This window comes from Apodemus sylvaticus, chromosome 13 (genome assembly GCF_947179515.1).
Source record: "Apodemus sylvaticus chromosome 13, mApoSyl1.1, whole genome shotgun sequence".
NCBI lineage: Eukaryota > Metazoa > Chordata > Mammalia > Rodentia > Muridae > Apodemus > Apodemus sylvaticus.
Window position 1 is genome coordinate 51654283 of NC_067484.1, and position 16637 is coordinate 51670919.

A 16637-nucleotide genomic window follows, 5' to 3' on the forward strand; every position below is an offset into this window, starting at 1 on the left:
TCTCAAAAAAACCAAATCCAAAAAAAACAAAACAAAACAAAACAAAAAACAACAACAACAACAAAAAACCCAACCAAACAAACAAACAAAAAACCAAAAAACCCCCAAAACTTTTTATACTATACCATCATGTGGCTGGATCCTTAGGGGGAAGGGATGCTTCAGCCAAGGCACCCCTTCCCCCACACCTCACCACACCTCCATAGAACATACACCTCCTTTATCTTTTTAGAAACACATCAACTATATTTTAGTTGTAGGCGGTAGAATTTTTACATCACCATAATATAAAGAAAAAGCTGATGAAAGTGAAATGATATCCACTAACGTTGTAGGAGATAAGTTTGGTTTTTTTTAATAGTTGGGAGCAGCACATACTATGTGCAATGTATAAAGTCTCTGGGTTGGGGGTGGAGCGATACTCTGTTAAGGTTGGGAAACAAAGTAGTTGGAGGTAACTCTGAATCAGCACAGAGGACTGGGCACAGCCCACAGGATAACAGGGCCTTACCGTGAACAATCTCGTTTATTTTTTGTTTCCTTCCTCATTTAAACATAAGTCATGCTTTCCTCTATTTTAGAAAGTCCATGACACAATATAAACCATCATGTAGACTGCTACTCCAGTCTATATCTCCAGCAGAAACAAAACAAATCAGAAGTAAAAATATTCCCAGTCTAAACTTTAGCATCAATATAATTTCATGACTTTTCAGGAAAAGAAAAAGAAAAAAAAACACTCTGCCTGAATCATTTTGAATACTAAAATTAAAACGCTGTAACATTTGGGACGAATGTTGGAGAGTGGACTCCAGATCCGACTTCAGACAGTAGAGGTGCCTGGCATTTTCTTTGTTTTTACACAGTAAGTCCCACGGTGTAAAAGACAGCAGAGAGCTCATGAACCCTGGGGGAGCAGAGCTAATTCCTGACCTGTGGGAGCGTGTTTGTATTGCAGCGATCTTAATTCACCCATAAATAAATTATTCTCCTCCAAGGCCCATATAAATATAGTTTTAATTGCATGCCAACTGTTAGACCCAAAATTAGACGGCTCTGGTCCTCCTCTGCCAAGGGGGGAGGTGTTCTGGAATATCTGAGTTGAGATTTTTGTGGCTCCGGGGACACTTTGGGAGAGAGGGAAGAGGCAGAGACTTGTTTTAGATGAGTGAACACGTTTCGGTTGTGGAAACCCTGTTTCTGGGTCAGACTCCATGTTCAGATGTTTCCCAACAAGCTCAACAATGATGCCCCACCCCATCCCCCTTTTAAAACCTTTTTCTTCCTTGAACCTCCATGGTCCTTGGACAAATGAAACCAATGAGAGAGAGAGAGAGAGAGAGAGAGAGAGAGAGAGAGAGAGAGAGAGAGAGAGAGAGACTGCCCTCCTGGCTTCTTCCTGCATTCAGTGTTCCTTAATTAGCAGAAACCGGCCTGGCTTAGAAAAGACTGTGTCCTAGTGACAAAGTGTCTTCAAATAGTCGCCCTCTAAAGGAAAATGTAGGCCAGTCTTACAAATTAACATGATCACCAGGGTATATAGGCCATGTGTGAAATTAGGTTGACCCCAATAGAAGCGAGGTTAGAAGCCAGTCTGGGATTCGAACACCCCCCTCCCAGTGGTACCCCTCCCCCACCTCATCCCCAGGCAGCACCTGAGGGCTTGGCCAAGGCAGGAGCTTCCTGCTTTCACGCTGGGAAGGCAGAGGGCCGGGCTGGGAAAGTGTCAGATGTCAAGGTTCTGCTTTAGCGAATACTTTTTCTAATATGTGCTTTTCAATATTCTATAATTATTTAGCACTTTACTGTTGCCAGTTCAGTCCCAGACCCCACCCACAGGCTGTGGAAGAACGTATAAAGAAAAACACTTGCTTGCCGCTGTTTTGTGATAGAAATCTGGAGCGCTCTCAAGAGATTAACAGTGATTAATTTCTGGGAAAAACAGATATGATAGAGAGTAAGGCGAGGAGTGACAGAATGGGAAAGTTCTGGGCAGAAAACCAAGGAAAGGCTTGGGCAGCAAGAGACAAACCATATCCGGATCATACGGGACATAAAGTGTCTTATGATCTTGGCAATGCAGGTTGGGTTTGGGCCTTCAGAACCTTGTTTTTGGAGCCTGTCATCCTTGGAGGGAATTGTGGGACATTCGTGTTACTGAAAGGAAATGTGGCTCCCAAAGGCCGGACCAGGACTTGTCCCCAGGTTTTCTGCTGTTGGTCTGCTAGTGACCTTTGCAGTGAGTAAGAAGCAGGAAGAGAGCTACTGCTTCCGTCCGTCCGTCCCTATGACGAAAACAGGAAGCTGTCAGCCGTCGTTGACCTTGACTCAGTTTTACCCACAGGCTCTGAAGTAGCTTGTTTGTTCTTCATAACTTAATGAGCCATTGCTCCATCCGTCGTGCAAGGGTGCTTTATTAACTTCTGCAAGATGATGTAACTCGTAGGAGCAGGGATCTCCTGTGTCTCCGTGTCGTTCCCTGCTCTCACGATGGGAGAGGGCCCGCGAGGCAGTGCCCACAGACCTGCGAGCATCTTCACAGCGTAGATGGGGCCTTTGGCAGTGCCGCCTGACCGGCTTCTGTGCTTGCTGCTGAGCCAGAATTTCCAGACATTGCGAGTGTTTACTGAGCATCTACTCTATGGCTTGATTGTGTTTTCAAGCATACTTTAGATGGCCTTCCCCTGCGTGGAAATGAAGACTGAGAGGAAATCATCTGTAGAGCTCACACAGATAGGGGCAGAGCCACAAAGTTTGTGCCATCAGTTTGATGCTTTGTGACTCCATGGGCTTTTTAAAATTTTTATTATAACATTTACTTATTTGTTTCACGTGTGCACATGTGTGTGTTTGTGTGTGCATGTTGTATATCTGTGTGTGTCTGTGTGTGTCTATGTATGGTATATGTACTCATTAGTGTTAGTGTGTGTGCATGTGTGGCGTCCAAAAAACAACCATAGATCTGCCATAGAGGTTCCAAGGATTGTCATCTGGCCTGGCAACAAACTCCTTTACCACTGAGCCATCTCACTGACCCCCATAGATTCTTCTCTTACAGACACCATTGTATTAGTTATTTTTCTTATTGCTGTGACAAAATACTTGCAAGAGCAACTTAAGGGGAAATGGGTTTATTTTGACTCATAGTCGAAGGTCCAGGCCATCACTGAGGGGAAGGCAAGATAACAGGAGTGTCAAGTGAATGGTCACAGCTCATCTGCAGTCAGGAAGCAGAGAGTGATGCATGCTGGTCCTTCACGGTCTTCTTTTTATTCCATCTGAGACTGAAGCCTACAGAATGGTGCCACCCACAAAAGAGGATGGCTCCCACCTCAGTCAACCACCTCAGAAATGTTGCTAGGTGATTCTAAATCCTATCAAGTAAGCAGTCAAGAGTAATCATCACAAGGTCAACCTGACACCCCCAAATACCACTTTTAAGTCCTTACAGTTTACTCCTGGAACTGTAAACTCATGGTCATCTCATAATGCAAAGTCCATTCTGTCCAACTGCAAAGTCCCCATAGTCTTAATGGTGTCAACACTTCATAAATTCAGAGTCTTCCCAGATTCAAGGCAGTATCTTAAATGTGAGCCCCCTAAAATAAAAATCAAGTTAAATATCTCAATATGCCATAGCCCAGAGTAAATAGTCACATTCCAAAGTGGAAAAGAAATCAGACAAAACCCTGCAGGGAAAACCCCAAACCCCACAGGTCCATATCTGGCATTTGGAGTTTGTAAGGCAACATCTGACCACAATGGCGTTGGGCAGCAATCCCACCAGTTACTCTGCCTGCTGCCTAAGTGACCTCTCTCAGGGTGACACCACAGTGTCTGCATATTTCCTTAGTAGATGACCTATGGTGTTGGCAGCTCCAACATCCTGGGGTCTTGATTGTAATTTTGGCACTATTTTCTCAGTTTCATGCAATGGCTTTTCAGGACCTCTTTGCAGGGAACCTGTTACATGTTAACTGGCCTCAACAGCTTTCTAGAACCTTGGTGCAAACCTCCATGAGGCCCTCCTGCCCCCACACTTATTTTGGATGCCTGAAAACAACTGTTATGTGAATAATGCTGTCATATCTGCTGTCAGCTCAAAACGTTATCTGCTCCCATTCCGTTGCAGCTGTAGTGAATTTAAGCATATCAGTTTCTCGCCATCTTTTCTTTTATACCAGTGCAGAGAGCTTTTTTTTTTTTTAAGATTTGTTTATTATATATATGTACACTGTAGCTGTCTTCAGACACGCCAGAAGAGGACATCCAATCTCATTACAGATGATTTTGAGCCACCATGTGGTGGCTGGGATTTGAACTCAGGACCTCTGGAAGAACAGTCAGTGCTCTTAACCGCTGAGCCATCTCTCCAGCCCCAGTGCAGAGAACTTTTATGTAGTTATGCTAACCTCTTTAACAATCCAAATGGCTTTCTCACCTGCCTTTGTCTTCCTCTTTAAAATTGTTTTTGTTTTTACCTCATCATCTTTCTTCTTTGCCTTTTGTTCTTTCTCGCTTCAGACCAAAAGATCTTCACCAACCAACCCTACATCAGATAGAGGGCTAATATCCAATATATACAAAGAACTAAAGAAGTTAGACCCCAGAAAACCAAATAACCCCATTAAAAATGGGGTACAGAGCTAAACAAAGAATTTTCACCAGAAGAACTTCAAATGGCTGAGAAGCATCTTAAAAAATGCTCAACTTCATTAGTCATTAGGGAAATGCAAATCAAAATAACCTTGAGATTTCACCTTATACCAGTCAGAATGGCTAAGATTAAAAATTCAGGAGACAGCAGGTGTTGGCGAGGATGTGGAGAAAGAGGAACACTCCTCCACTGTTGGTGGGGTTGCAAATTGGTACAACCACTCTGGAAATCAGTCTGGCAGTTCCTCAGAAAACTGGACATGTCACGTCCGGAAGATCCGGCTATACCACTCCTGGGCATATATCCAGAGGATTCCCCAGCATGTAATAAAGATACGTGCTCCACTATGTTCTTAGCAGCCCTATTTATAATAGCCAGAAGCTGGAAAGAACCCAGGTATCCCTCAACAGAAGAATGGATGCAAAAAATGTGGTATATATACACAATGGAGTACTATTCAGCCATTAGAAACAATGAATTCATGAAATTCTTAGGCAACTGGATGGAGCTGGAGAACATCATACTAAGTGAGGTAACCCAGTCTCAAAAGATCAATCATGGTATGCACTCACTGATAAGTGGATATTAGCCTAGAAAACTGGAATACCCAAAACATAATCCACACATCAAATGAGGTACAAGAAGAACAGAGGAGTGGCCCCTGGTTCTAGAAAGACTCAGTGTAGAAGTATAGGGCAAAACCAGAACAGGGAAGTGGGAAGGGGTGGATGGGAGAACAGGGGGAGGGAAGGGGGCTAATGTGACTTTCGGGGAGTGGGGGGGGCAGAAAAGGGGAAATCATTTTGAAATGTAAATAAAAAATACATCAAATAAAAAAAAAGTTAAAAAAAAAGTAGTGAGCCGAAACCATGCTACAACTTGAATGCTATTCTGTTGACATTTCCTGCAACAAAGTAGCCCTTTACTCCTCATTCAGCCTCATGCCAATACTCTCTACATAGGCAGAATGCAGCTTTAGAGTAGTATACAAAAGGCCAGTTCCCCAAGATTACTCAATCCCTTGTGAAATTTCAAGAGTGGAAATCCATCCTCCACGTTTCTCTCAGCATTCCGGGTCTTCCAGAGTTCCAGATGCTGATTCAGTGTTGTTTATAATCATTCTAGGTTTCTTTAGATTTCACTGCCAAACTCTTCCACATCTCTCAAAATATCAATCCCAGAAGGCCAACGAACCACATTTCCAGATCTATCACAGCAACAGACCCATTCCTTGGTACCAATGTCTCATATTAGTGATATTTATTATTGTGACAGAATGCTTTACAGAAGCAACTTAGGGCTCATGGTTTGAAGGTACGATCTGTCATGGAGGAAAACACCATGGGCAGGCGTTGAGATGGCTGGCCATATTGTTGATAGCCATAAACTAGATATGAATGCTGGGCTCCGTAGGGACCCCAGCCCATGGAAGTGGTCCTGCCCACAGCCAGTGTGGGTCTTATAAAACTCAGTCATGCTTCCCTGGAAATGCTCTCACAGACAGGCCCAGAGGTTCTCACAACCAAGGTTAACATCATACCCTCCAGCTGCTTTGCCCTCTCTCCCTCTCTCTGCCTTTCCTCTCACAGTCTCTTTACTCTCAGTTCTCTCTTCTCTGTGAGCCCACAGTTTACATTGTCATTCATAATGTAGCTCATGGTGGGTCACTTTCAAAACACACAAAGACAACGCAGCGCTTACCTCCTTGTTGCTAACAGATCCTTGCCTTTGTCTCCTCTGAGGCAAGCGCTGAGCTTAGCTATTGTGCGCTAGTTCCGTCTAATGAGACGTGAAGAAACTGCTGGGGCAGGGGAGTGCCCAGAAAAGTTTTTGCCTTAAAAAAAGGATAGCGCTTGCTTTGGCAGCACGTATGCTAATTGGGTTGACACAGAGATTAGCAGATCCCCGTGCAAGGGTAACTCACAAATTCACGAAACAGTCCATTTGTAAAGAGGAGCGATCACCTCCATCTTGTTTCTCAAGTGTGGTGACTGTAAGATAGGCCATCTGGTTGTGACCATCTTGCTCCATGAGGGAACAACCCAAGTTGGGAAACAGCAGCAGGCTGAGTGTGAGTCAGAAAAGTAGATAGATCCTTAGTGATGTCTTCATGTTGTCATTGCTACCATTATTATTATTGTTTTTGCTTTATTTATTCATTTGTTTCTTTGTTTTTGAGACAGGTTCTGTGTAGTTCTTTCTGGCTGGCCTGGAAATTTCTATGTAAGCTAATTTGGCCCTGAACTTAGAGGTCCACTTGCCTCGGACTCCCAAGTGCTGGGATTAATTGCGTGCCCCACAGCGCCCAACTTGATGGTGATGACTTTACAAAAACACATTATTTATGCTAAAGCGTCTTGGCTTATGGGTTCTAGTCACAAGAAAAATAGCATCTTGTCCTCTTGCAGCAGTCATTTCTGCTTGGCCTACACGCCACACAGACTGCTGCAGCATAACTAATCCGGTTAGTATCGTCCGTACGCCATCATATTTCAGTCCCTGGTGACTGCTCTCTCTTGCCAGCCATTGCTGAGCTTGTCCGTGCATTCTCTTAACTCAGTCCTCACTACACCCCATAAGCCAGGCGCTTTTTCTTTTACCAGATCCATTTTAGACACAATGGAATTACGGCTCAATGGGGTTAATCTGTTGAAGGACTCACACTGGGATGTCCACTGAGCAGCCTCGAAGCCCCAGACACTTCACTTCTTGCAATACAACAAAAGCTTTGTGATCTTCGCTCTGTTGATGAGGCACCTGAAGTTTAAAGAGAGTAAGTTCTGTCCATGATTGGTCAGTGGAGGACATAGAGTGAGGCGGTCCTTCCCGGCACAGGCCTGTGGGCCTAGGTTCTGCCCAGACTGATGCTCCGCTCTTCTCAGCTCTTCCCTCTCCACCCCTGAGCGGTTCTGTACGTCTTCTCAGGCCTCATTCTCTTCTCAGTGAGCACTGTTCCTCATCTCTACTTATAAGTTACATAACTTCTTCACAGCGGCACTTAGAAATAGGAAATTGTGCTAGACGGTTGTACTTCAGCTTGCTACAAGCTAGCATCACCAGAGAGGAAGATGCCTCGGTTAAGAAAATGCCTCTATAAGCTCAGGCTGCAGGTAAACCTAGAGAGTAGTTTCTTCTTCTTCTTCTTCTTCTTTTTTTTTTTTATTGTTTTTTTTTTTTTTTTTTTTTTTTTTTTTTTGAGACAGGGTTTCTCTGTATAGCCCTGGCTGTCCTGGAACTCACTCTGTAGACCAGGCTGGCCTCGAACTCAGAAATTCACCTGCCTCTGCCTCCCAAGTGCTGGGATTAAAGGTGTGCGCCACCATCACTCGGCTTAGAGTAGTTTCTTAATGATTGCTCTGAGGAGCAAGCCAGTCAGCAGCACCCTTCTGTGGCCTGCATCGGCTTCTGCCTCCAGGTTCCTGCCCCGTTTGAGCTCCTGTCCTGGATTCCATCAGCGATGAACACTGATATAGAAGCGTAAGCCCAATAAACCCTTTCCTTCCCAAATTGCTTTGGTCATGGTGTTTTGTCGCAGCAGTAGTAACCCTAACTGGGACAGGTATCCGGCCCCAGCCCCTGCCTCTTGGCAGTCCTAAACCTCTGATGAAAAACCTCTGAGATCTATGACAACTACCCAACAGGGCAAATCACATAGCTCGTTTCTGGTTTGTTTCAGTCTGCTTTGCCAGGACATGGAGAGAAGGCCTTCCTGCACTGAGCTCACAGGCTGATCCAGCTCAAACTCTGCTCCTGTGTATAAATCAGATTGGGCGGTGAAGGGAGGGAGGGAGAGAGGGAGGAGGAGGAGGCAGAGAAGAGTCGGGGGAAGCCTCTACCATATTTAGGCCCAGACAGAACTGAATACTGACGATATTTGTTTTGTTAGGTTTTTACATTTTATTTTATGTGTTTGGGTGTTTTGCCTGCATGCATCTCTGTGTATAACACGAGTGCCTGATGCCCACGGAGTTCAGGAGAGATTGTTGAATTCCCTGTAATTGGAGTTATAGATAGCTTCGAGTCACCATATGTGCACAGAGAATTAAATGTAGGCCTTCTGGAAACAGTTCTTAACTGCTGAGCCATCATCTTTCCGGACCCGGAATATTGTCTACAAATCAGAACAGTACAGGGAAAAGAAGACAGAACAACTTCATTGATAGGAAGCAGGCCTAGTTCAGGGGTTCTCAGCCTTCCCAGTGCTACAACCCTTCAATACAGGTCCTCATGTTGGGGTAACCTCAACCATAAAATTATTCTTTTTGCTACTTTGTGAGTGTAAATTTGCTATGAATTATAATGTAAACATGATTTCTGATGGTCTCAGGTGACCGCTGTGCAAAGGTCATTCAACCCCCCCCAAGGGGTCGAGACCCACAGGTTGAGAAGCAACTCTAGAGTTTGCAATTCCTTGATGCTTGCTAGGCATGCTGTGTCCAAAGCCTCTCCCTTCCCTCTTGCGTTATGCCCCCCTTTCCATTTTTCCTACCACAGATCTGAGTTGCTGCCCTACTTTTCCAGAGTTCAGTTCTTTTTCCGGGTTCAATCCTTGAGACATGGTACAAGTCTTATTTATTTTGAAGCCTTTTGAAATTCACTATCTCAGATAAGGCCCCTTCCCCTAAAGGTAGTTGGCCATTTAGGAGCTACCATGACTCTAGGCCAATACGCATAATTCTCTAAGTTGTGTCCACCCCTCCTCCAATCCTGTCAGGCTTATGGCCCATTGTCAAGGCTGGTCTTTGTAGTCATTGGTTCTTGAGGTGTCCTGCTTGCATTTCACTTATGAGACAATGGCACAGCCATGGTGGAGGACAGCTAATGTTTGGCCTGATCTCCATCCTTTCTTGCCCTGGAGACATCTCTCCAAATATCTTTCTTTCAGTAGCTGGAGAAGGGCTTCTTACTAAACCTGGCCAATTATTGTATTTCATCTCTTAAATCATGTGATCTGTTGAAAGAGAACTTATTCTTAGAGGATAGCATAAGCAAGTACCAGCACGAATCACAGCGAGACTGACTGCTGTGGGGTTTCAAAAGAAGGAAGGAAGAAACCCAAATGGGAAAGGATAGGAAAATGAAAGGAAAGGAAAGGAAAGGAAAGGAAAGGAAAGGAAAGGAAAGGAAAGGAAAGGAAAGGAAAGGAAAGGAAAGGAAGAAAAGTAGATTTCTGTTTGCAAAAGCCATGATCTTATCTCTAGGAAATGCTAAATACACCATCAAAACACAAACTTAAACTTGGCAAAACTCAGTAAAGATTACGTAAGATATATAATTCAAACACAAAGTGTCTGTGGGTTGCCTGGCAGCGGTGGTGCACGCCTTTAAATTCCAGCACTTGGAAGTTAGAGGCCAACCTGGTCTACAGAGTGAGTTCTAGGACAGCCAGAGCTACCTAATGAGGCCCTGTCTTCCGGAAGAAACAAAAAAGTCAGAATGCTTTTATGAGCTAACACAGAACTCTTCACAAAAGGAACAAAGAAAATACAAAAAAAAAAAACAAAAAACCCAACTGCTATTTTAGTACCATTGGAAAAAGAAACAAAAACCAAACCAAAACAATAAAACCCTTAGGATTGAATACAACCAGGGATATAAACAATCTGCAAATCCACACTATAAAACTTTTGGTGAAATGGTGAAACGCAAGGCACGTTTCCATAAATGGTTGGATACAACACACTTGTGGAACGAAACAGTTAATATTATGCATATGCTTACACAACTCAGCAATCCAGATAACTAGTGCAATCCCTACCACATTTTCGTGTCATTTTCCACAGAAATAGGAAACAATCCTATTATATACAATTCATATAGATCCTCAAAGACTCTGAGTATCCAAGATAAACATGAGCAAAAAGAAGAAAGTGAAGGCACCACGCCGTCTAATTTACAGCTCCTACGTAGCTACAGCGCTCACAGCAGCCTGGGGCCAGCATGAAGTCAGAAGTATAGGGGCACAATAGGGAGCCGGGATATGAAGGTGTGACTTTATTCTTAGGTGACCTTAAACAAAAATGTCAAAGGTGTCAGGGACACGCAGGAAAGAAAGGATGGTCACCAGGAGACTGGAGAGCTGCCTTAGCAGTTAAGGACATGCATTGCGCTTACAGAAGACATGATGAGATCAGTTCCCAGCAGTCACGCTGGCTGGTTCACAGGAGTCTGTAGCTTCAATTCCCGAGGTATCAGACACCCACGGTCTCCTGCCCAGGCACTGCACCCATGTGCACATAACCTTACACACACTCGAACACAGAATTAGATAAAAAAGAGTGGCAATGGCAGTCTCTTTATAAATGGCATTGGGAAGGTGAGCTATTCACAGGCATGAGAGAGAAACTAGATATCTATCTCATGGGCGAAAATCAACCTGGAAGGATTAAGTGTGTCTCTAAAACATGAGGCCTGAAATTGTCAGACTCTGAAGATACAGGGGACGTTTTCTTGGCAGTCATTGGCCTGGATAGTGTTTTATCGGAAAGATTTAAAAACAAGGACAGAAAGAGTAGAAATAGGTGCCAGGCATGGTGGCGCACACCTGTAATCCCAGCACTTGGGAGGCAGAGGCAGGCAGATTTCTGAGTTCGAGGCCAGCCTGGTCTACAGAGTAAGTTCCATGACAGCCAGGGATATACAGAGAAACCCTGTCTCGAAAAAAAAACAAATCCAAAAAAAAAAAAAAAAAAAAAAAAAAGAGTAGAAATAGGTAAGTGGGACTACATTTAACTTAAAGTCCAAAGTCATTACAAGCTGGGGGTAGTGGTGCACACCTGTAAGGGTCATGAGTTCAAGGCTAGCCTGGGTTACATAGCAAGAGTCCATCTTAACAAAAATTAAAAAAAAATCACAAAATGATGAGTATGTGAGGTGATGAGTTGGTTAGTCTGACTTAATAACTTAACAGTATATACATACATCAAATCATTGTGTGCTATAACATATATTTTTGTCAGTTACACTTGTCTTAGTCAGGGTTTCTATTCCTGCACAAATATCATGACCAAGAAGCAAGGTTAGGGAGGAAAGGGTTTATTTAGCTTATACTTCCACATTGCTGTTCATCACCAAAGAAAGTCAGGACTGGAACTCAAGCAGGTCAGGATACAGGAGATGATGCAATGGTCATAGAGGGATGTTCCTTACTGGCTTGCTTCCCCTAGCTTGCTCAGCCTGCTTGCTCTCTTATAGAACCCAAGACTACCAGCCCAGGGATGGCACCACCCACAAGGGGCCCTCCTCCCCTTGATCACTAATTGAGAAAATGCCCCACAGCTGGATTTCACGGAGGCACTTCCCCAACTGAAGTTCTTTTCTCTGTGGTAACTCCAGCCTGTGTCAAGCTGACACACAAAGCCAGCCAGTACAATACTATAATAAAGATGTAGGGGGCAAAAGGAGAGAAATTTTCTTGGGGGATGGGAGTCCACCAGTCTTCTCGGAACAGAACTAATATAGGGGAAATTGACGGATATTTAGCAAGAGAGAAATGGTTTAAGTCCTAACATCATTTGATCTAAATTATCTATCCAAATAGTCACCTTTGAAACTTTCATTTCCTGTAGCGAAAGCATTTCTTTTTGCTTTTTTGCTTATAGTGGGAGTTTTATCAACTAGAAACCAAAGCCTTGACAAAGTTTCCCAGTCACTGTATTATTAAATCTGTGCTATAAACTCATGCCTAATGGGAAGAAGGCATTTGCTACAGATAGCAATCTGATTCAGCTCCTTCCTCCTCCTAGGTCGAGGAGAGTGAAGTGAAACCCAGCCTGTGGTCTTGGCAGCCTAGGCTCTGCTAGAGACCAACCATTTTTGCTCTCTTTTGATTGGACTGAGGGGATTCAGGACCAGTGTGGCAGTGCAGAAGTCTGTTACAGGGTCACACATTTTCAGATAAAAGAAGCCTATGAAGAATTTCTAATTGTGTGCCTGGCTTTTGAACAGACATGTGTACTCCAGACTACAGGCATGGGGAGCCCCGTAAGTTAGGAGAGGTGAGAGGCAGGCAAAGACAGGTTCATTAAGAGAATGAAGCAATTGTCAGCCAGAAGATGTAGCAATTCAGCAATTTAGAGAGGTGGAAATGGTACTTCTGGATACTTAGCTGATGCTGCTTCTCCTCTCTCTTCCTCTCCCTCTCTCTCCCTCTCCCCCCTCTCTATACCCTCCCCCTCTCGGTACTATTTTGGCTTCTGTTCTGTTTTGAGACAGTATCTTGAGTAGCCTAGGCTGGCCCCAAACTAGCTATGTAGCTGAGGATGACCTCGAACTCCTAATTCTCCTGCCTTTGGGTCCCAAGTGCTGGGATTTACGGGCGTGTGGCACCCGTGCCTGGCTGTACTTCTGTCCTGGGCTCCCCTTTCTGTGCTCTAGATTGAGTCATCGGTTTGTGTGGCAGTCACCCTTGGCTGAGCCCCATGCCTTGCTTCGGGTTTGGCAGAAACTGGCTGTCAGTGTTGCCTGGAAGCCTCCTAACTGGTTACCCTGGGAGAAGGAAGTCCAGTGGCTTTTAAGTCTTAAACTTGACCTAGAGATCCAGGGCACAGACCAATACTTCCCATTGTTACTTGGCACAGATCACCAGACCTCCTCATGAAAGGGATTGGACATTGGTGGGAGTGAGTCTGAAGCTGGCTGGGGGGTGGGGAGTGGGGGCAGGGGTGGGTAGCGTCACTGTGTGACAGAGGCCAGGAAGCTCAAGGTAGACATGTTTTTCATTTGCCTTAACTAAAGGACCCAGGACAAAAATGACATCCAAGCCTGCCTCTTGTAAGGCTCCATCCCATCCCCCCCCCCCCTTTTTTTAAACCTTTTTTCTTTTGGAGTTCAAATCCTGCTTCCTAGCGACTGGGCACCATTCTCTGGAATGTGTTTTTGTGATTTCCTTAAACCACTGTTGGGATTTTTTTGTGTGAAATCAAGGTGTGCACAAGGGTGTGATGCAGTGTGCTGCACGGTTCTCTCCGAGTGCCCTGAGCAATGGCAGAACGGGAGCAATGGCTACGTGCCAAAGAGAAGAATTCCACCCACTGCGCCCAGGGCGAGCCCGCCACACAGGCTTCCTTCTCTCCCGTTTGCTGTTGCTTGGTGGGTTTGCTTCTCCACTTGAATACATTAAGACCCTTCCTGTGCGCTGGGCTCAGTGGTAGGGCACTTGTCTAAACAGGTTTAAAGCCCTGAGTTTGATGCCCAGAACCACCAGAGCATCTTACAGTAGGATGATGTTCTCTTGCCCCTCTGTCCGTTTAAGGAATATTGGCTCGTTGCCAGCAGCTGCTCAGTCTGGTATCCCTTAGCTGTAAGCAAGAACCAGACCTTATCTGGAGATTGTAGCCTAATGCTATTAACCAGGGCCAGAACTAACTGCACAAGGACTAACAACAGATTTGGGTGTGTGATGTAACGACCCTCCTTGTGATGTATTACTTCACTTCACCCACACAGCACGGACACCAGAACTTCAGTTATCTGCTTTATAGATGAAGAAATCAAGGCTGGAGGGGCTGCCTGGATTCCTACAGGAATAACCCTCAGCAAAGTAGCAATTCTGTGTCCTGCTTCACACCCCGAAAGGACTTCTGAAGTCCTCTGTTCATGCCACATCCTGACAGGGACCTTGTTTTAAGAGGAACATGTATATAAAGCTCCTAGGAAATATAGAACAATTCCTGTATGTTTCTCTTTAGATGGGATTCTAGTTGGATCTCAGTTACTGTGATAAACACTAGGACCAGACTCAAGTCAGGGGAGGAAAGGGTTTTATTTCAGCTAACACTTCCAGGTCCATCATTGAGGGAAATCAGCAGGATCTCCAAGCAGGCGCCATCAGAGGAACATTGCTCCACCCCCACCTGTTCCCACACCTGTCTAGGACATCTCACATAATTAATGGTGACAATCTCTCATAGAAGGGATCATAGGCCAATCAGTTGAGGCTCTTCCCAGATGACTCTAGGTTAAGTTGATGTCTAAAACTAACCAGCACAGGGATTTAAGGTGGGGGTGCCCTTGTAATAATGGGGTGGTGGTGGTGGTAAATTTACTTCTCACCACAGAATCAGACACCTAAAAATGATATTTGCTAAATGTTTTAAATTCAGTGTATATTTTTCCACTTTTTGTCATTTTCAGAATTCTTTTTTACAAAGACATCATCACTGTGTGTAGAGTACCAGGGAGGTAGAATTTCAGAGGCACTTCACTTACCCTAACCATGTTTAATATACACGGACCCTCCTTCCCTAAAGTCTCAGATACGTAGATAATTATTTTAAGGGACGCTACCTCACAATTCTTTGGCTGTTCAAGCTTAATAACCCATGTTTATCTCAGGGGCATGATTTTACACACCCTGTATTATCATACAATCCCCTCACAGCTGGGATCCGGGATGCCCAGGATGGGGTCGCGCGTGACCACGGCGGTTGTGACGCGGAGGCCTGGGGTCGCGAACCGCCACCCGCTCCCGTCCCCATGGCGTCCGCCTCCCGCGCCCCCGCGAAGCCCCCGCAGGTCCTAGTCCTCGACCCACCCACGGACCTCAAGTTCAAAGGCCCCTTCACCGCGGTAGTCACGGCGCATCTTAAACTTCGCAACCCATCAGCGAGGAAAGTGTGCTTCAAGGTGAAGAGCACCAGCCCTCGGCGCTACTGCGTGCGGCCCAACAGCGGAGTCATCGAGCCGGGCAGCACGGTGACGGTCGCCGCCATGCTGCAGCCCTCCTGCTGCGGCCCCAGCCGGGAGGTCAAGCACAAGTTCATGGTGCAGACCGTCTTTGCTCCTCCGGACACTTCGGATCTGGAGGCCGTGTGGCGGGCGGCAAACCCCGGGGAACTAATGGATTCGAAACTGAGGTGTGTATTTGAAGCGCCGACAGAAAGTGACAAACTGGAAGAAGGCTTGAGACTCAGAAAGGCAGCGCATCTCGACAAGCCGGGACCCTCCTCCTGCACGCCCTTGAAGCTGGACTGCACCACGCCCCTTCCCGTTGTTCTGCTGGTCATCGGAGCAGTTTTCTTTGGATTCTTTTTAGGGAAATTCGTCTTGTAGAGTGAGGCACGCACAGCACGATTCCCCTCACCCTACCCCCACTTAGACCAGAAAAAAAAAAAAAAGATTTCTTTACCCACCATCTCATTGGAAGTATGGCCCGCCCGCGGGGACAAACTTTGTGTGCGTGTAGAGTCACATAGGCTTCGCCCCTAATGATCTCTTGTGATTGGAGGACGCAATAAACGAATAAACCAAATAAAGAGCTGTTGGGCTACTGGACAGATTGCATATTATCAGACCATCAGGAGCCAGTTGCCCATTCAGTACGTGGTGAAATGCACCAAGAAGTGTTTTGTTTTCTTTTGTCTTGTTGGTTTTAATAAGAGTTCAAGAATTGTTCCTATAAATGTTTGCGCGTCCCTTTAGTTTTTACCAAGAGGTGTTCTCTGGGGGGTAAGTTTTATCTCAACACACGCTAATAATTTCTCTATCCCTTCTGAGGCAATTGTTGACAATTGTTGACTGAGTTTTTCACCATTACAAATCTGCCCCGTAGTAGTTAAACTCTTCTTTTCAAATATGTTAACAATTTTTTTTTTTTTTTGGTGGCTTGTGTATGTCTGTTGTGTCACTGGGACGGTTAGAAGAAAGGTGGAAATTTGAAAATCATACTGCAAGACTTTCGCTTGCATTGAAGCCTTTCCACGTCAGTATTTGCGATTAAAATTCAATTTATTAAGGAAAAGAATTGATAGGAATTTTAGGCTATCATGGTAATTTGAACAACTGTATGTGATTTGTTTACAGATATATAAAATAATCAAATTTGAGATGAGTGCTGTGGTCGCAGTGAATTTGGGCATGTGTCATGCAGCTGCCTCAGGCTTAAGTTATTACATTTTTTTACACTGTCTTCTCCCGGAAGACTTATTCTCCTGGATTTTGAAGCACTTATTAACCCATCTAACACTTACTACTTTATAAC

At 44.9% G+C, this 16637-nt stretch overlaps 1 protein-coding gene across 1 annotated transcript; it reads left to right on the plus strand.

Moving 5' to 3' along the window:
* The first annotated feature begins 15085 nt into the window (after positions 1–15085).
* LOC127663846 (vesicle-associated membrane protein-associated protein A-like) lies at positions 15086–15964 on the plus strand. Its single transcript, XM_052155607.1, has one exon. The coding sequence runs from the start codon at positions 15134–15136 to the stop codon at positions 15707–15709; it is 576 nt and encodes a 191-aa protein (XP_052011567.1). The 5' UTR covers positions 15086–15133; the 3' UTR covers positions 15710–15964.
* The last annotated feature ends 673 nt before the right edge of the window (positions 15965–16637 follow it).

Coding starts and splice junctions, on each gene's coding strand:
- LOC127663846 (XM_052155607.1), top strand. CDS start 15,134: ATGGCGTCCGCCTCCCGCGCCCCCGCGAAGCCCCCGCAGGTCCTAGTC.